The sequence below is a fragment of the Protopterus annectens genome, chromosome 1.part1 (assembly GCF_019279795.1).
Source record: "Protopterus annectens isolate FY-2018-M chromosome 1.part1, PAN1.0, whole genome shotgun sequence".
NCBI lineage: Eukaryota > Metazoa > Chordata > Ceratodontiformes > Protopteridae > Protopterus > Protopterus annectens.
This window is the reverse complement of record NC_056726.1, coordinates 1479682173-1479703668: the sequence shown is the minus strand read 5'-3', so window position 1 is coordinate 1479703668 and position 21496 is coordinate 1479682173. Positions and strand designations below refer to the sequence as shown.

Sequence of the window (21496 nt, the reverse complement as noted above, 5' to 3'; positions counted from 1 at the left end):
CAGATTGAGGAACGAACGAGTAAGACAACACCAGATAAAGAAGTTATGCCCTTACCATAACATTCCATCAGTGTTGTCCACTTTCATTCTTCGTCAACTCCCCAACCTCCTTTGTCCATCCATTTTTTAAAGGACCTGATGGATCTGCTAATAGGAATCTCTGTTCCTTGTGAGCTCCTGATCTTTGCTCTACCTCTTAGTGCCTTTGATATTAAGTACATTGCCTGTCTATATATTTTGAAAATATGTTGGCAGCAAACTCGATCTGAGGTAATCTGTGGGAATGACGTGGCATAGGTGAGGAGGAGCTCGAGCTTCTGAGCCTAAGTTTTAGAAAGCAGCAGAGTCTGAACCCAGGGTCGGCTCCGAAACCCACAGGTTAAGGAAGAATAAAACTGGGCAGCACAGATGGAACGTTAGGTAAGCACGTAACTTCTTTTTTAGTAGCTTGTCACATTAACATGTGCTAAACTGCCAGATTTGATGCAATACAACTGGTTCATTGTTCATAAGTGTGAGTTTTGAGTTAGCTCTGTTTCATTAAACATTAACACTGTTATACTTTTTCTCCCTTCAGGCTGCTAACTAAATCCACAAGGCTAACTATGACTAGAAATGCTGTGTGGGCTTTATCAAATCTTTGTAGAGGAAAGAACCCTCCTCCAGAATTTGAGAAGGTTAGTGTCCATCTGGGTGTTTTCTTACTTGGCTGTAGATTTAATTGTCAGTAATTCTGAAAACCTTGTAGAAAACAGAAATGAGCTTCTGTTTTAAGTGTGAGCAAAAGTTTGCTACTTTTGAAAAATTAGTAGCTGTCCTTGCTGTGTTAGTTTGTTTTCAGTTTTGTTCCTCATTTTTATCTTCATTTTCCCCCCTCACCCCCAAGCCAACACATTTTTAGATACTGCTGACTGTGATAAGGGACAGAAAGCTCTATGAATCTTTCATGTATAGGCTTTATATTGTGAATTTCTGTTTACTTGTCCATAGAACTTGGAGTCCTTTCATTCAGCTGAAACTTTGGTTCTGTGTGGCTTATTAATTTGTCTATCCCTCATTTTATGAGTTTAGTGTCTTTGTGCAATCACTGGTGTGATATGCAGCTATTCTCAGCAGTCATTAGTTTATTGTGCTGTCTTAAAAAATGCCCAGGTGTCCTTGTACTGTAATTAGTGTTTAATGGAGTGTAAAACGTAAGGTAAAGGAGAACTGTAACACATTTGGATGTGACAGCAAGGCACATTTTCCATACAGTGGTGCATTTCTCATAATTTACTTGTTTTTAAACATTGACTAAATTCCAAATGTGTTTTCATTATGATCTGTTTACTGCACAGGTATGTTTGTTATTGTTAGCTTCCAGCAAACTGAGCCAGATTTGTTGCATATATACTTGAGGTAAATTCTGACATAGGTCAGTCTGTGGGTATATTGTACTGCTTTCTGTCACGTTGTGTGTTTTAATGTTGTACTTTTTTTGCAGGTTTCTCCTTGTTTACCAGTGTTGTCCCGATTACTCTTCAGCAGTGATTCTGACTTGTTAGCAGATGCATGTTGGGCACTCTCATACCTATCTGATGGTCCAAATGAGAAAATACAAGCAGTTATTGATTCTGGCGTCTGCAGACGATTGGTGGAACTTCTTATGTAAGTGCTTTTAATTTCTTGAAATAATCTGAGTGTGCAGTGCAGCTTGTAGAAGGAAATTCCGTCTGTGATAATTTGATTCCTTTGAGCAGTGAAATGTTTATTTTTTGACGATTGTGACAGTTTAAAGATTGCTACCCACAGTGCTTTTACAGTTCCATTTTGCCTGTTAGAGTTGACTAACGTTTTCCTTAATAATCTTCAGCATTTCATTATACCTTTTACTATGTCTGTCTTGTACTGAGCTGGAATTACACTTCACTGTAGGAGAAGCCAGCAATAGTGCTGTTGTCTTTGAGGTCATTGTTTTGTGGAATGCATAAATTAGAGTAAAGAGTGTAGATGTTCTTCGTGTTTCACTGTTGCAGTCATAACTGTAGGGTGCTCCTGCCGGCAGGCAGCCCGAGGTCGGCCAGAATCCCAAAGTCTGGGTCCGGGGTCGGCTGTACAAGCTAGTACCCTGACGTCAGTACACTTTGATACATAGCCCTCAGCCGACGCCATCTTCTCCAGTCTTTCTTGCCGTGCGGTGGAAAGCAGCTCGCAAGTCGTTGGTTGGCTATTTTCGAACAGCGTATTTGGTTGTTGTCGGTCCGAAGTTCTTACTTCTCTTCTCAAAGCTAAGTACCCCGTTTGGGAATCTTTTTCTTGTTCCTCCGATGTCAGAAAAAGTTAATTGTATAGCGTGTGGGAAACAAATACCTCATAAAGATTTCCACTCTTACTGTCTGCCCTGCTTAGGCCCTGACCTCAACGTTTCTTGTCGGTTCTGTGCCAGGTTCAACTCTCGTACTATCAAGCGCAGGTACGATTGGGCTTTAAATTATTTTGGCAGACGCTTCAATTATAGAATGTTGTCGGACACTACCGGAGTTCAAAAGAAGCGCAAAGACAAAGACAGGCCTCCGAGGTCCAAACAGGACTCGTTGCAGCTGGAGCCAGCGTCCGGTTCGGCTGTCGTCAGTGAGGCGCTTTTTCAGCCCCTGTCGTCCGCCACTTCTGAACCGATGGCCGATACGGACTCCCATGGGGAGCCATCAAGGCCCACTATTTTAACTGCTGCAGGACCTTCGGACGTCGCTCCTTCAGATGGGTCCGGAACCGCTGTGCAGGTACCGGCTTCTGAGGGGATTTTCAGGCCTACTCACATCACTATTTCAAAGGCAAAGACAAAGACTCCTGTTAAGTCTAAAGTTCCTGCTCAAGCTGCTTCTGAATCCACTCCCAAGACACAAAAGCAATTATTAAAGATGGCTGAAGATTTGCTTACAATGATTAGGGGTTCTCACCCCCCTCCTGAGAAAAGGCCTCGACAGGATGTTACTCTGGATTCCTCTGACCAGGCTTCTGTATCTTCTGTTTCTTCCTCAGATCAGGACTATTCCTTTCCTCCTTATGAGGATTCGGATGCTGAGGACTCTTTACCCTCTGCCTCTCCGCCTGAGGATTTCTCTTTTGGGGAAACCTTGCATGAGATGAGGGAACATTTTCATTGGGAAGGACAGGAGTATTCTGCTTCCAAGAAGAGGCTTAGGGAATTTCTTCTTCTTCCTCAGCATAGGCCTTTAGCTATCCCTCCTGTTTTGGACATTGTAGATGATGCTTTTCTGAGGCTAATTTGAATCCTGATTCCATGCCTCCTGCTCCTTCTAAGCCTGATAGATTTTATAGGGTTCCTGACTCTCATTTATTTTATTTAAAACCCTTCTGCGGATCCTGAAACTATTTCTCAGGGCTCTAAGGCTGCTAAGGTTGCTACTTCTAAAAATCCTATTCCCTCTGAGAAGGATTCTCGTGCTTTAGACAGGTGGGGAAAAAGGTATATACTTCTGCTACCCTGTCTGTAAGGGCTTTAAATTGCCAGTTTCATATGTTTAAGTATCAGCAATTTCTTTTGTCTGTTTTAAAGCAAAAGCTTGCTTCCCTTCCTGCTTGTGCAGAGGATAAGGAACTTCAGGATGTTTTGCATGCTACTGAACAAGTGAACAAGCATAGCTTACATTGTGGTTTTGATGCTTTGGATGCTTCTTGCAGGGCTGCAGCCTCTGGTACTGTTATTAGGAGACATGCCTGGCTTCGTGAACAAAGTTTACCTGAACAGGTTAAGGCTAAGTTATTAGATGCCCCTGTTCAACATGATGTTCTTTTGGATCCAAGGCTGAGGAAGTTATTAAAAGATGGAAGAAAAGGCAAAGTCTATGCAGACTGTAAAAGATTTCTTGCAAGTTCAGCCTCCTAGATTTTCCAGGAATTGGCCCTCTAAAAATTGGTCCTTTCCCACGTCTGACAGGCCTCAAAGGCGAAGATATAGGCGCTCCAGAGGTCGTGGTCAAGGTCAGGCCTCTTACAGATCTAGACAATGGACTGCTTCTTCACCTAGAAGGGGAGAAGACAGATCCCAATCTCAAAGAAAGCAAGCTCAATGACTCTCTCGGTTGGGCTTCAGGACCCCTTCACCTGGATGCCCCTCTCGGAGGAAAACTGTCTCTTTTTTTACAGAAATTGGACTCATTACCCAGGACAGATGGGTATTGGACGTGATTTTAAAAGGTTACAAATTCCACTTTCACACTTTGCCAAGGGCTCACGGTTGGCCAGATCTGCCAAAACATCAATGGTCAGAGGCCTTAACTCAAGTGGATGCTCTTCTGGCCATGAGAGCCATAGAGCCTGTTCCACTCGGAGATGGGAAAAGGTTTTTATTCAAGACTGTTTCTGGTTCCCAGAAAACAAAACTCATGGAGACCTATTCTGGACCTTTCTGTGTTAAACACCTTTTTGGAAATTCCAAAATTCAAGATGCTTACTCTGCAGCAACTAATTCCAATGCTCTCTCAGGACGCCTGGATGGTGACATTGGACTTAAAGGAAGCCTATTTACATATTCCCATCAGGCAAGAACGCAGGAAATTCCTCAGGTTCAAGGCAGGTTCGAGGCACTTTCAATTCTCTGTACTGCCCTTTGGTTTATCTACTGCGCCCAGAGTCTTTACCAAGTGCCTGGCACCAGTAGTGGCTTACTGCAGACTTCAGGGGATCCAGATTTACCCCTATTTGGACGACTGCCTTATTCAGGCAGACAGCAAAGATGATCTGCTTCAACATCTGGACTTTGTTCAACGTCTTCTCCTCCTACTGGGATTCTCAGTGAACACAAAAAAGTTACATTTGATCCCTTCTCAACAAATGGTATTCTTGGGAGCCCTCTTAAATACAACCTTACAAAGGGCCTTCCTCACTCCAGAAAAACAAACTCAGCTGGCTTCTACTTTCAACACCTTAGCAACTCTATCTCAGCTCACTGCAAGGAAATTCCTGCAGGCTCTGGGCTACATGGCTTCCTGCATTCTGTTGATTCCAAACGCAAGGCTTCACATGAGAAAGCTTCAATGGTATCTGAAAAGTGTATGGTCACAGCATTACCACGATCTGGATATTCTGATTCCTCTGATCCCCTGCCTTCAGAGGGAGTTCCTCTGGTGGTCCAGGGTATGCACTTTAAATGAAGGAAAGCCTTTTCGTCTTCCTCAACCTACTCAAATCCTAACCACGGACGCCTCGGATTATGCTTGGGGAGCACACTTTCTAGACAATTGCCAGCAGGGAACCTGGACAAAGGACCATCTTCACTGGCACATCAATCTGAAGGAAATGTTGGCAGTTCAAAATGCCCTTCTAGCCTTCAAGAACCTTTTACAACCAGGGCCTCTGCTAATTGACAGACAACACCACGGTCATGTGGTACATCAACAAGCAGGGGGGTTCTCATTCATACCCCCTTTGCAGACTAGCTATGGCTTTATGGGACACAGCTCTAAATTTGAATCTACATCTCCAGGCTCAATTCATTCCAGGAAACAGAATCTCTTAGCAGACAGCCTGAGCAGAAACATTTCAGATCCTCACGAATGGATGCTAGACACCAACTTATTCAACAGGATTACTGCAGTTTGGGGATGTCCCCAGATAGATCTGTTTGCATCCCATCTCAATCATCAGCTGCCTTGCTTTTGCACCAGGTCCTTCCACAAAACAGCTTGGAGAGTGGATGCCCTGTCCTTCAGCTGGAGAAGCCTTTCAGCATATGCCTTCCCTCCTCTTCCTCTACTGCCTCGGGTATTATTGAAGATAAAACAGGACAAGCCCAAGTTCCTCATCTTGATTGCTCCAAATTGGCCTCGACAGTTTTGGTATCCAACTTTAAAGCACCTGTTCTTGGGGCCTCCTTGGATTCTCCCACTGAACCCTTCGCTTTTGTCCCAGCATCAGGGTCAGTTACTACATTCCAACCTCAAGACCCTTTGCCTGGCAGCTTGGCTCTTCAAAGGAATTTGATTTCCTCTAGTCTTCCCAAACAAGTTTTGGATGTTCTTTTGGAAGCTAGGCGGCCTAGCACTAGGAAATCCTATGCCTCTAAATGGAAGAGGTTTTGTATTTGGATGCAGGACCGAGGCTCGGATCCTCTGGTACCTGATCTCTCTCCTATTTTGCTTTACCTTTGAACTTTTATCTAAAGGACTTTCCTTTTCTTCCATTAAGATTCATGCTTCTGCTATTTCTGCATTTCAGTTCTGATCCTCCTGTTTTTTCTCATCCTTTGGTGAAGCAATTCTTGAGAGGGGCTAAAAATTTGCGGCCTCCCAGGACCCCTCCTGTCCCTGCCTGGGATCTTAATTATGTTTTAGAAAAACTTACTTTGCCTCCTTTTGAGCCTGCTGCATCTTCAGATATTAAGTTTTTATCCTGGAAGACTGTTCTTTTATTAGCATTGACCTCTGCCAGAAGGGTCTCAGAGTTGCAAGCTCTCATGGCTGTGGAACCATGCCTTATTTTCCATCAGGACAGAGTATCCTTGAGGACCAGTCCTACTTTCATGCCTAAGGTGATTTCGAAAGTGGCTTTAAATCAGACAATTCACCTTCCTACTTTCTTTCCAAATCCTCAAAATAAAGGGGAAAGGATTTTGCATTCATTAGATGTGCACAGACAGTTACGATTTTACCTGGACAAGACTAAAGAGTTCAGAAAGTCTAATCAATTGTTTGTTTCTTTTGCCTCCAGTTCTCTTGGAAAACAAACTATTTCCAAATGGATTGCTTATGGAATCAGATTTTGTTACACTCATCATGGGAAACAGTTTCCAGGTACCATTAGAAGTCATTCTACTAGAGCAGCTGCCACTTCTACAGCTTTCCTCAGAGGAGTCCCTACCAAGGATATCTTGGAAGCTGCCACGGAGTTCTGTGCATACTTTTTCCAAGCACTGCAATCTCCCTCTGTTTTCTAAGTCCAGGGCAGGCTTTGCCTCTGCTGTCTTGCAGGGTATTCTTGCCTCCCCTTCTTCTATCTAAAGCCTCCTCCCCTTTTACACTGCTTTGGGATTCCACCCTACAGTTATGACTGCAACAGTGAAACACGAAGAACATAGTACAGTTGTGTACACCTACCATAAATGTAGATGTTCGAGTGTCTTCACTGTTGCAGTCGGGTTTCCCTCCTATCCCCTCTTTTATTCTCCCTTTTCCTTTGTTGTGGTGTATTTGTGTTTCCTTGTTGGATTCATTTTTGTTTTGTTGGGGACTTCTGACATCTAGGGCAAGAAAGGCTGGAGAAGATGGCGTCGGCTGAGGGCTATGTACCAAAGCGTACTGATGTCAGGGTACTAGCTTGTACAGCCGACGCCGGACCCAGACTTTGGGATTCTGGCTGACCTCAGGCTGCCTGCTGGCAGGAGCACCCTACAGTTATGACTGCAACAGTGAAGACACTCGAACATCTACATTTATGGTAGGTGTACACAACTGTACTATGCTCTGATAGGAGGCCTGGCTTCTTTAGCACAACAGTGACCATAATACTTGCTTTGTGGCTGTTGCATATAACTTGGCTGTGAATAGCAATGCATAGTTGATCCTTGCTATATTCATTTGCAATGCCTAAAAATAATTAATGGTCATTCTGTGTTTCAGTAGTATTTGCTCACTTTTTTTTAAACCATACAGATTTTGACACTGCCAGGTCAAGAAAAACATTACAGTTTAATCATTTGCTATAGCTGTTAATTGTTGTTGGGAGGGTCGATCATAGGCAGTTTGGTGGCGTAGTGATAAAACCCTGACTGTGCTGTTGGTAACTCAAGTTTGATTACTTGTTTATGGCTTGAAGATGAAAGTGAGCAGCCCCTGCCAGGTCTTCCATCCTGAAGGAGGCTGTCACCTACCTGAAGGGTGACTTCTAGAAGAACTGCTTGGTGTTATGGTGAAATCTGGGCCTGTGATGTCCAAGTGCAGTTGCTCTGAAACCCGAAGAGAATACAGCATGTAGAGGCATACTTTCCCCTCAGAAGATTGCACTAGTGGTTCTTTGAGGAGCTGCTTGGGGGGATGCTCCCATGGTTAGAGCATAGCTCCGCACAAGGACCAGCAGGCTGCCATGCTTGTTTACCTACCTTATGTTTCAGCCTGTGAATCAGAAGGGATAATACATATACTTGAAAGAGTGAGACTCGAGCTCTTGCCTAGCTCAGGAAGGCCCCACTCCATTGTCTTTTAAAGCAAATGGTGTAATTGGATGCAAACACTCATTTGGAACATACTGCAATAAACTGACCCTGTAGACCGTCTGGTTCTCTGAATGTTTTCAGCCACAACCCAGACAAAGTGGCATTTACAGATTTCAGCATACAGCTGCAGTAAGCTACTGCATGTGATAGGGAGCATATAAAAGTACAGAGGAAAAAATGTGGCATGGTAGACTGCTCTTAACCTGTTTGCCGGAGATGGTTTACATTTTATCAAAACATTAAAAAAAGCAGAAAAATCACAATATAATTCTAAAATTATTATTTATGACCCCTTGATATCCACTCTACCCAAAGTTCTGTTTCTTTTCTTTCCTTCATAATTTGCTTGATGTCATGTGATAGTGATTCCTTTATTTTTCCACTTTCTGCTGATAGCTTTTTTCACAAATGGAAGTAAATCAAACAAAACCCTTGCACCTTTTGTTAGTCTGTCGATCTTATCTTAACTGTTCATCCAGAGAAATGCTGTGATTACTAATTTTCCAAGCCAAGTAACGTTGCATATGTTTTATGTTCCCCCGAAGCTGTTATAATTTCGGATATTGCCAAAAGATGTGTAAAATCTTCTGTTAAACCATTGTCACATCTCCAACAAACTGGTGTAACACTGGTAAATTTTAGATAGTCTTACATGAGTGTAAAATATTTTGAGACATTTCCTACCAAAAAGTCTAAATTTACTCACTTTTTTTTTTTGCATATCTCATGATTAGGATAGCTTTTTCCCCAATCCAAATGTACATTTGCAGTACCTGACTCTTTCCCAAGTCTAAACTTAAGTTTGCTACTTTATTTTGGCTTTTTTATATAGCTTATTTATGAATTCCTTTTTACCCGCATTTTCTTGCTTGGTTTACCTTTGGTTCGTGTACAGTTTCAAAGCTTTCTGCTTGTGTATTAAAAGCTTGTACAGTTCTCCATTTGTATCATAGTCTATATCCCCTTATTTTTCATCCCATTTTTTACTCCTTTCTGTACATTAGTTTCTGTCATTTTTTATCCCCATCATTGACTCCTTTCTTTACATTAGTCTCCTACAGCTCTTCAGAATTCTAGAAATTTAATTTGTCTGCAGCAGCACCCCCCCCCCCCCCAAAAAAAAAAAAAAAAAAAAAACTTTTTGGAGCCAACTCATTCAACCAGGTTAATGTGCATCTTTTCAGTGAGTTTTGTATCAACTTCTAGCTCCAGCAGTGACCATCTGCCCGTTTTCCTGTCCAACCGTCTGTTTCATAATAAATAAATTTGTATGATCTCTCCACCCACTGTTAGAATGACTTTCTGTTGAGAGTGGTAGTTTGGGTCCAGTATTCCTTAACATTTTAATCCTTGCTGCCTTGCCATTTGATTAAAGTCCAGAACCACCAGACTTATTGAAAAGGTTATGATGATCTGTAGTCCTGTCTCACCTTCATTCTTTACATATGGGATTGGAGCAGATCCTCGGCTCCGACTCTGCCTATTTACAAGCTGGAAGACTTCTGGTTGGCTCGTGGCTAGGTAGGTATCCCATGGTGCACCAGTACAATCCCCAGATCTCATTTGCTGTGTCGACGAGTTCGGTTGTGCTTCTCTTTGGCTCTGGATAAGTGATTGCATTTTTTCCACTTTTACCAAAATTTTCTTGTCCGTTTAGTTTAATATAGTTAAATCCTGTTACTGCTTATAGTAATCAGCGTAGTTGATGTTCGTGTTTCACTGTTGCAGTCATTACTCTTGGGTTATCCTGCTGGCAGGCTACCCTCAGTCGGCCAGAATTCCAAAGTCTAGGTCCGGCGTTGGTTGCGGTCGCCTCTTCCCTGACGTCATTGCGCCAGGGATATAAAAGATGCAGCCGACGCCATTTTCTTCAGTCTTTCTTGCCGTGCGGTGCCCAAAGCAAAAGCAGTTCGCAAGTGCCGGTCGGCCGACTCTTGAGATTTTCAAATCCGAATTTCAGAACCGAAGTCTTCATTAAAGCTAAGTACCCCATTGGGGAAACTTTCTTCTTGTTCCAGACCGATGTCAGAAAAAGTTAACAATTCTGTTTCTTGTGGGAAGCAAATACCTCATAAGGATTTTCACTCTTTCTGTATTCCTTGCCTAGGCCCTGATCCCAATGTTGCTAGCTGTCGGTTTTGCGCTAGATTTAACCAACTCACTATCAAGTGTCTGTTCAATTTTGCATTTCATTACTTTGGCCGAAGATTTAATTATATAATGCCGTCGGACCAGCCGACAACCGGAGTTTTCAAAAAACTCAAGGACAAGGGAAAGGATAGGCATCCAAGGTCCAAAACCGACGAAGCATATACTAGGCCAGTCGCCGGTTCGCCGGTTTTCAGTCTGGCGCTTTCGCAGCCCCTGGCGCCCGCTACCTCAGAGCCACAGGCTGCTTCCGAATCCCATGTGGAGCAGACTGGGCCTCTGGAAACTCAAGGTATTGGACACTCGGAAACCATTCCCTCAGATGGGTCCGGAGCCGCTGACTTGAGGGTGTCTTCAGACCTACACAACTATATATTAAGCCATCTTCAGCTTCAAAGACCGACTAAAGCAGCTCTAAAGACAAAGAAACAAGTACAGCATTCTCCTTCTCAGACTTCCATGCCTAAAAAACAGATGCTCAAAATGGCCGAAGACCTAATTAGCTTGATCAGGGGCTCCCATCCCCCTCCTGATAAGAGGCCTAGGCAAGAGAACAGAGTATGATTCTTCTGATCAGGTTTCTATTTCCTCCGTTTCCTCTTCTGAACAGGATTACTCCATGCTTCCCTATGAGGATTCTGATGCTGAAGAATCCATTCCTTTAGCCTCTTGTCCTGAGGATTATTCTTTTGGGCAGAGAGGTACTACAGGGTCCTGGATTCTCATAAATTCTTGTATAAAAACCCTGCTGCTGACGCAGAAGCCATATCTCAGGGTCCCAAAGGGGTTAAAGCTTCCACTGCAAAAAACCCTGTCCCCTCTGATAGGGATTCTAGGGCTCTAGACAGATGGGGGAAAAAAGTCTACACTTCTGCTACCCTGGCTGTAAGGGCTTTAAATTGTCAGTTTCATATGCTTAAATATCAGCAATATTTAATGTCGCTGCTTAAACAGAAATTGTTGACAAATACTGAAGGTTCAGAGAACAAAGAATTGCAGGATTTATTGCATGCAGCTGAACAAGTGGGAAAGCATACTTAGCAATATGGTTATGATTCACTGGAGGCCTCTTGCAAGGGCCACTGTTACAGGTTCTGTTATTAGAAGGCATGCTTGGTTAAAGGAACAGAATCTGCCTGATCATGTTAAAGCATAATTATTCGATGCACCAATACAGCGTGATACTTTGGTACTAAAGCAGAAGACGTGTTGAAAAAAATGAAAGATAAAGCAAAATCCATGCACAGTCAAGGATTTCTTACAGGTGCAGCCACCCAGGTTTAGCAGGAACTGGCCCACTAAAAATTGGTCCTTTCCAGTGTCAGACAAGCCACAAAGAGGCAGATACAGGTGTCCCAGAGGCAGATCTCAGCCCCAAGGCTCATACAAGCCTAAACAATGGGGTGCTCCTACCTCCAAAAGCGGAGAGGACAAATCACAACCTTACAGGAAACCGTCCCAATGACTTTCCTCTACCAGATCCAAGCCCTTTCCTTTTGGCAGCCCCCTTAGGGGGAAAACTAGCACTTTTTTCATCAAATTGGCAAATGGTTACCCAAGGCAAATGGGTCCTGAACATAGTGTCCCAAGGCTACAGGTTCCATTTTCACACCCTACCAAGGTCAAAAGGTATGCCAGACCTGCCACACAATCAATGGGCAGAGGCACAAAAACAAATTACAGCCCTCATGGACATGAGGGCCATTCAGCAAGTACTACTACAAGAGCAGGGGGCAAGGATTTTACTCCAGACTTTTTCTAGTACCCAGAAAGGACAAAACCTGGAGACCAATACTGGACCTGTCAATTTTAAAAACGTTTCTGGAAGTTCCAAAATTCAAGAGTTGACTCTACAGCAACTACTGCCCATGCTGGCAAGAAGGCTTGGCTCGTAACTCTGGACCTAAAAGAGGCATACTTGCATGTCCCAATCAGACACTCTTGCAGAAGATACCTCTGATTCATAGCTGGCTCAATGCATTACCAATTCTCTGCACTGTCCTTTGGCTTATCTACTGCGCCCAGGGTCTTCACAAATTGCCTGGCACCAGTAATAGCGTTTTGCAGACTAAAAAGAATTCAAATATATCCCTACTTGGATGACTGCCTAATTCAAGCAGAGAACAAAGACATTCTTCTGAAGCATCTGGCGTTTGTAAAAAGATTACTAATTGGCCTAGGGTGCACAGTAAATGAAAAGAAATCAAATCTAGTGCCCTCTCAAGAGATAATATTCCTGGGTGCAAGCTTAAATACAACTGCCCAGATGGCTTATCTCACGCCAGACAAACAAAAGCATCTGACTACTTACTTCAAGAAATTGGCAACAAAAACCCACTTATCTGCAAGGAAAGTCCTGCAGGCCTTGGATTTCATGGCATTTTGCATTCTACTAATTCCATATGCCAGACTGCATATGAGGAAACTACAGTGGTACCTAAAAAGTGTTTGGACTCAGCATTGCACAGCCTGGAGGCAGTAATTGCACTCATTCCCTGCATACAACAGGAGTTTTGATGGTGGGCAGAAGCCTGTCACCACAACAAGGGTCTGCCATTCAGTTTACCCAGAGACAGACACTGACAACGGATGCATCAGATTATGCCTGGGGGGGGGCCCATATGGCAGGAAAATGTATTCAGAGCACATGGCCTGCAAACCAGATGCATCTTCACATCAATCAGAAAGAGATGCTAGCTGTTCAAAATGCCCTGACAGCTTTCAAGGACCTGCTTCATCCAGGACAGTTACTGATAAAGACAGACACCACTACGGTCATGTGGTACATAAACAAGCAAGGAGGTACACATTCCTACCCCCTATGCAGACAAGCAATGACCTTATGGGACACAGCATCGGCTTTTCAGATTCACCTGCAAGCACAATTCCTGCCAGGAAAAACAAATACTATGGCAGATGAACTAAGCAGAAACCTTCTGGATCCCCACAAATGGAAACTGGATCCACAAGTCTTCAGCATGATAAGGAAATGGGGATGCCCAAACATAGATCTATTTGCCTCCCCTCACAACTGCCAATTGCAGAGATTTTGCACAAGGATTTATCACAAGCGAGCATGGAAAGTGGATGCCCTATCCTTCAGCTGGAAAAATTTAACGGTATATGCTTTTCCCCCACTGTCTCTCCTTCCCAGGGTACTCCTAAAGGTCAGACAAGAGAAGCCAAAAATTATACTGATTGCACCAGACTGGCCACGCCAGCACTGATGCCCAGTCCTGAAGAGCTTGTCTCAAGGTCCAGCATGGATATTGCCTCAAACGTCTCACTTGCTGACCCATCAAAACAATCGGATACTGCACAGCCAACTCAGGACCTTAAATCTGGCAGCATGGTGGATAATGTAGCCATTCAGAACACTCCTCTTTCAAAAGCTGTTATGTATGAATGTTATCTTGGAGGCCCAGCACCAGAAAATCTTATGCAGAAAAATGGAAGAGATTCTGTGCTTGGAACCAGGAACAAGGCATTGACACGTGTGTACCAAATATCCCTCAAATTTTACAATACCTGAGATGCTGAACAATGGCCTTTCCTTCTCATCAATTAAGATTCATGCCTCTGCCATTTCAGCCCACTACAATACAGAACCACCTATTTTTTCTCATCCTTTAATAAGGCAGTACCTCAGAGGGGCCAAAAATATTTAGGCCTCCAAGAAGAGCACCAATTCCGGACTGGGACCTCAATTATGTTTTGGAAAAACTCACACTGCCTCCTTTAGAGCCAGCATCAACAGCAGATATAAAATTCTTATCCTGGAAAACAGCTCTGCTCCTAGGAATAACCTCTGCAAGGCGAGTCTCAGAGTTACAAGCACTCATGGCTATGGAACTTTTCATCATTTTTCATCCAGACTGGGTTTCTCCGAGGACAAACCCTACATTTATGCCTAAGGTGGTGTCCAGAGTGGCCCTTAACCAAACCATTCACTTGCCAACCTTTTATCCTAATCCACAGAACAAGGGTGAGAAAATTCTGCATTCTTTGGACATACACAGGCAGTTACGCTTCTATTTGGACAGAACTAAAGCTTTCAGAAAGGCTGAGCAACTTTGTGTCGTCATGCTGCAAGATCACAAGGAAAGGCCATCTCAGAACAGACTATTTCTAAATGGATAGGCCATTGCGTCCGTCTCTGCTATTTTCAACATGGCAAATCAGTGCCTAAGGACATTAGGCCTCATTCCACCAGAGCAGCAGCCACTTCAGCAGCTTTCGTCAGAGGAGTACCAACCAAAGACATCTTAGAGGCTGCAACTTGGAGTTCAGTGCACACCTTCACAAAGCACTACCACTTACCTCTTTACTCTAAGTCCAGAGCAGGCTTTGCTACTGCAGTCCTGCAGGGCCTCATAGCCTCTCCTAATCCTATTTAGCCCAGACACCCTTCCTCAGCTTTGGGATTCTACCCAAGAGTAATGACTGCAACAGTGAAACACGAACATAGTACAGTTGTGTACCTACCATAAATGTAGATGTTAGTGTATTCACTGTTGCAGTCCAGGTTACCCACCCCCCATCCCCCTTTTCTTTGCTGGGACTTACCTGCACTTCTCTATCCTATACAACCTATTTGGCGTATTTGCTTGTAGATGAAGGAAATGTTATTTTTGTGCATGCATTTTTATTGGCATATTTTTCAGCCTACCAACTTGGGGGCACCTGACATCTGGGGCAAGAAAATGGCGTCTGCTGCATCTTTTATACCCTTGGCGCAATGACGTCAGGGAAGAGGCGACAGCAACCAACGCTGGACCTAGACTTTGGAATTCTGGCCGACTGCGGGTAGCCTGCCAGCAGGATAACCCAAGAGTAATGAATGCAACAGTGAATACACTCTAACATCTATATTTATGGTAGGTACACAACTGTACTTTATTAAAGTTGTTAACTTCTATTTGTGCCGTTTGGTGCAATTTTTGGCCTTTACTTTCTTCATTGGTATCCCATGTACTGGTTTTCTAGTTTGGATTAGCCTAGGCGCCTTTTGCGCACTAGTATTTTGTGTTTTGATAGTTTTGGCGGTTTTCCGCTTGCTGTTTAGACTAATTATTAGCTTGCTGCTAGCATCGTTTTTTGCTGTTATTGTTAACAGAACTACATTCTGTTTGTGCTTGACATAAGTTTGAATTTGTCATTCTCGTTCTTTACTGTTTCAGTTGAGTGTGTGATATTCTTACCTTTCTAACTTTTGGGTCTGTTTCAGTTGGAAGACCCTATCTCATGAAAAAAACCAAAAGGAACTGCTGAAAATACTCTAAACACGACTTTACCAGCAGATAAAAACGGATGAAGTCTATTGGATGTTTGGAGGACTATCTGCTTTTTAATAAACACTTTTGTGCTGAACCTGGTCTCGAGCATTGGATTACACTGTGGTGTGGGCTACATCTGTTTTTATCTGCTGGTAAAGTCGTGTTTAGACCCTATCTCATCCTCGCCCGGGCTAGCCCTGTTTAAATTAGAGGACCCTGTGTGCGTGTGCTATACTGATTATCAGAATGTCTCTAGAGAGTAAGGAGCATAAGCTATCCGCCTTCAAGAAATGTATTAAGTGCTCCCAAAAAATGTCTATAACAGATGGTCACGGTAACTGCGTTTACTGTTTAGGGGCCATCCATTTACAGGAGACCTGCTTATTTTGTCATGCATTTAGTCCTTTTGTGTTGCAGGAAAGGAAGAACAAGTTAAGTGTAAAAGGTATTCTTAAACCTTCCTTCGAGGAAGATTTGCCTAGATGTTCTTCGTGTTTCACTGTTGGCCATCGCATTTGGGTTATCTGCTTGCAGTAGCCCTCAATCAGACTGATTAACAAAGTCTTGGGTCCTGCGTCTGTTGCTGTCTCCTCTTCCAGGACATCAGGTAGTAAGGGGTATAAAGCATTCAGCCGATGCCATTACATCAGTCTTTCTTGCCGTGCGGTGCCCGAAGCAGAAGCAGTTCGTAAGTGCCGGTTGGCCAACTCCTGAAATTTTCGTTTTAGACTTACAAAACCGAAGTCTTCAACTAAGCTAAGTACCCCGTTGGGAAAACTTTTTTTCTTGCTCTAAACCGATGTCAGTAAAAGTTAATAATTGTATTTCTTGTGGAAAGCGAATACTTCAAAGATTTTCATTCATACTGCATTCCTTGCTTAGGCCCTGACCACGACGTACCTCGTTGTTGATTTTGTGCCTTATTTAAACAACAAACTATTCGTCGTCTGTTTATTTACGTTTCTAAATATTTTGGTACTCTGTTCAGTTATCCAGATATGGCTTTGGTAAGCCACCCGACTATCGACATTCCGAAAAAACGCTAAGGTAAAAACAGAGACCACATAAGTCAAAAGCTACCGATGACGCTTCTCCTAAGCTAGTCGCCAGTTCGCCGGTACTCAGTGAGGTGCTTTCTCAGTCCCTGATGCCCGCTACTTCTGATTTGCAGGCCTCTACTGAGACCCATTTGGAGTCCAGTATGCCGCGAGATGCTTCAACGGTGGAACCTGCAGATGTCTCTACCTTGGATGGGTCTGGAGTTGCTGTGCGGGCACTGGCTTCTGAGGGTGTATTCAGGCCTACTGACTTGCATATTAAATGGACGCCATCTTCTTCAAGGACAGAATGCTCTGACAGCCTTCAAGGACCACATTCTTCCAGGGCAATTAATGGTAAAGACGGGCAACACCACTGTTAATGTGGTACATAAACAAGCAGGGGGGAACCCACTCATACCCTCTGCAAAACTAGCCATGGCTCTGCGGAACACAGCCTTGAGCTACCAAGTGCACCTACAGGCTCAATTCCTGCCAGGAAAGCTAAATACACTGGCAAACAAACTACGCAGAAATCTTATGGACCCACACGAGTAGAAACTGGAACCATAGATGTTCAACATGTTGAGAAACAAATGGGGGAGACAAGATATAGACCTGTTTGCCTCCCCCCAGAACTGCCAATTAGAAAAATTCTGCACAAGGACTCCCCACAAACAAGCTTGGAAAGTGGATGCCCTGTCCTTCACCAGTTTATGCCTTTCCCCCTCTGCCTCTCCTCTCCAAGGTACTACTAAAGATCAAACAGGACAAACCAAGGACGATACTGATTGCACCAGACTGGCCATGCCAACACTGGTACCCCCTTTTGCAGTGTGTCACTGCTGGCACCATGGCACCTGCCTCAGACCCCCACCCTGCTGTCCCAGCAGGAGGGCCAGATTCTGCACCCTCCACTTCAAACCCTGACCCTGGCAGCCTGGCTAATTACCTGATCTTTCTGTTACCATCCCTCAGTAAGCAAGTGATGGATATCATTCTGGAGGCAAGGAGGCCTAGTACTAGAAAATCTTATGCTGAAAAATGAGAGAGATTGAATGTGCTCTATAGATCTCAGACTCTTGCTACCACATAAAAATGGACAGGGCTTCAAGGGGTCATCTATGCTTTCGCCAGGAGCTAGTCACTACCAGTTCCGTGCTCTGCCCTTCCCCCCGGGTGTTCACCAAATGTATGGCATTAGTGACAGCTCACCCGAGATGTCGAGGATTCCAAGTGTTTCCATATTTGGACAACTGGCTCCTGACCGCCTCCACCAGGCATCTACTCCTTCAGAGCAGGGACGCTACTATTCAGCTTTGTGCCCAACTGGGAATCTCTATAAATTGGGAAAAATCTGCCTTATTGCCCTCTCATTCTGTGATTTTTATAGGCGCAGAGATGGACACAGTAAACATGGTGGCTCATCTTCCTGCCGAAAGGGCACAAAACCTGGTTCAAATTCAGCGTCTTCTCCCCTTGCGAAGGGTCAAAGCCAAGATTGTTCTGCAGCTGCTTGGGACCATGGCTTCCACCATACTATTAGTGCCACTAGCCAGGTTGCACATGGGAATTCTGCAGTGGCTCCTGTCTCAATGGTCCTTTCAGCACCTTCCATTATCCCATCACATTCTACTGACAGAATCTTGCAAGAAGGACCTCCTTTGGTGGACATTACCCAATCAACTGACCACAGGTGCTTCATTTTTTTCTCGCCAACCAGTTGCCACTGTGACTACGGATGCCTCACAGGGTGGGGGGGTGTTATCTAGGCAGGACTGTCCAAGGCACATGGCAAGACCACGAGGCTCACCTGCATGTCAGCGTTCTAGAAATGAAGAAGGTGCTCCTGGCTTTGCAAGCACTTCATGATATTGCAATACAGTCAGATAATATGTCGGTTGTATGGTATATCAAAAAAACAGGGCGGAACCAGATCTTACCCACTCTGTTGAGCGGCCATGCGAGATTGGGAATGGGCTATATCTTCCTAGCGCTTTCTGGTAGCAATGCACATTCCAGGGACGACCAATGTGCCAGCTGACAAGCTCAGCCGAGTGATCCTGATGCTTCATGAGTGGTCTCTGAAACAGGAAACAGCAGAACAGATTTTCCGCAGGTGGGGACAGCCGTGCTGCGATCTCTTTGCCAACCCAATCGATGCCAAATGCAGCAGCTATTTTTCCCTCATCTCCCCTCCGAGGGAATCACCAAGAGACGTACTTGTTCACGATTGGCCCCTGGGTCTCCTGTATGCTTTTCCTCCCTTTCCTCTCATTCCCAAGGTGATTCAGAAAATGAAACGTCTGGGAAGCAAACTGATCCTCATTGCTCCTTACTGGCCTCGTCAGATTTGATTCCCCTTCCTTGGGCCTCTTCTCCTGGACGATCCTTGGATTCTGGACCCAGTTCTAGACCTGTTGACTCACATGTCAGGTTCGCTTCACTCCTCATTACACACCCTCAGTTTGACAACTGCCTGCTCCAGTCCCATCCCTAGTCGGGCTTCACGACTTCTCGCCTTCTGTGACCAATATCCTTACGTCTTCTCATAAATCTGCTAGGAGACTATATTCCATTAAATGGAAAAGATTCTCTCTTTGGGTGGAGAAAATGGATGTTGACCTCTACACTTCCTCCATTCCAGTGGTTTTGGAATTTTTGAACTGTTTCACCAAGGATCTGCGGCTGCCACTATCGGAGACCAGTTGGCAGCGATTTCAAATTTTCATCTAGATTTCCCAGATTCTAACTTGATGTCTCATAAATTGTGCAGATCCTTCCTTAAAGGTGCCACTTGCTAAGACCACGTGTTCAAGAGCCTGTGGTCTCATGGGATTTAAACTGTATTCTCAAAATTAACATATCTGCCCTTTGAGCCTTCTCATTTATTCTCTTTGAAGTTTTTGTTGTGGAAGATGTTTTTTTGGTGGCTATCACATCTGCCAGACAGGTGTCAGAATTGCATGCTTTGTCTGTTAAAAACCGCCTTATCTGATTTTTCATAAAGACAAGGTGTCCCTTCATACTAACCCTTTTTGTCTCCAAGGTCTGTTCCAATGCCACTTTGAATCAGTCCATAGAACTTCGGTTTTCTTTCCAAGTCACTCTAATGCAGCTTGAGTACAGGTTTAATCAGCTGGATGTCCATAGACAATTATATTTTTATTTGCACAGGACTAAAGACATCAGAAAATAGGAAAAATTATTCATTTCCTTTTCCGAATCCAGGCTGGGCTTACCAGTTTCCAAAGTGACTTTCTAACTGGATTTCTAGCTGTATAGCTTATGTTTACAGTTCTGAGGATAAACCTTTACCCTTTAAAATCAAGGCTCATTCTACCAGATCTCAATCTACCTCTGCAGCCTTTCAAGCCAGGGTCCCACTTGATAATGTTTGTGCAGCTGCTACGTGGCTACCCCTCACACTTTAATACTCATTACAAATTGGATTTAACCTCCAGGGCTAGAGCATATTTTGGTTCCACGGTACTCGGGAGTATTTTTCCTTGAGCCACCTAAGAATAAGGTGCTAGGGACACTGTCCCATATGTAAAGAATGAAGGTGAGATAGGACTACAGAATATAAAGAAGTTATGTACTTACCATAACGTTCCATGTTTGTAGTCCATCTCACCCTTCATTCTTTCGAACCCCGCCCTTCTGCCCCCATCCTGGAAGTACCTGGAGACAGCAAAATATTAATTTCATTATTTATGGAGACCTTTTAGTATTGGCTTCTTCATAGGTTCTTGGGTAGGGACTAGGCTATTGGCCCTAGGGCCTGTACAAGCCTAGCCAAAAAGGTACCCTGGCTTTCGCACACCCAAGAAAATTATTTTTCCTGTGCCCCAGTCAAGCAGAACCACAGAAGTGATCCCCAGGGTGAATTTCCTATTACCCATCCAGTCATCAAGATTTTTCTTGGAGAGTGCTAATGAGGAGCTCTGTTTAACATAAATAGGTAGTCTGTTCCAGAGTGGCACGATGCCACAGCACTTCTATGGGCTAGGCTTGTAAAGGCTCCAGGGCCATTAGCCTAGTACACACCTATGAACCTAATTCGAGGAGGGAGAGGCAAACCTTGACGTATATAATACTAGTGACTAAACAAAACCACTTGACTGAATTCTGTCTCATAACTAGACAAGTATTCCATTTTGCATATAGTAAATGCTTGACGTTAAGGACAGTGACACAATGTGTCAGCTTCGGTCCTAAGTAAACTAGCTTATTGAAGTCTCTTGGAAAGGGATATTCATACATCCTATCACTTTGTTTACAGAGGAAGTCATTAACTGCCATAGACCCTTACCTCTGCGAACTTCACTCACCTAACCACCAACAATTGAGGCATCTCCGAGTAAATATGGCTAGGCTTTAAGGAAAGACTCTAGGACCATTAGCCTAGTAACCTTGTGTGAACCTGAACTTATGACTTCTGTGGCTCTGCTCGACAAGGGCACAGGAAAATAATTTTCTTGGGTGGCGAAAGCCAAGGTACCTTTTTGCTAGGCTTCTGTAGGTCCTAGGGCCAATAGCCTAGTACCTACCTATGAATGTTTTAACTTTAATCTTTTGTACATGTATCTTACCTTATCAACATCAACAAAGTTCATGATCCGTTTCCAAATCCTTTTTAGTAACTGTCAGATAAAGAAGCAAGCAGTTTGCTTATGGTGCCAACATGAGTAAATACCTGCAGCTCAACTGTATTTGCATCTGTTTCATCTTACCTGCCAAGGTTTAAAATTAAGTAGTGAACAGAAAAGGGAGCCCATCTGTCTAGTTTCTTCACTCCAGTGATGTTTGGAAGGAAGGTTTCT

The 21496-nt window shown here is 43.9% G+C and overlaps 1 protein-coding gene across 1 annotated transcript in view; it reads left to right on the top strand.

Moving 5' to 3' along the window:
- Positions 1–21496, top strand: part of KPNA6 (karyopherin subunit alpha 6) — a 1524259-nt gene that overhangs the window by 729187 nt on the left and 773576 nt on the right. Inside the window, exons 8-9 of the mRNA XM_044082620.1 lie at positions 578–677; positions 1484–1647. Of these exons, the coding sequence (XP_043938555.1) occupies positions 578–677; positions 1484–1647 (264 nt within the window). The remainder of the gene's footprint in view (positions 1–577; positions 678–1483; positions 1648–21496) is intronic.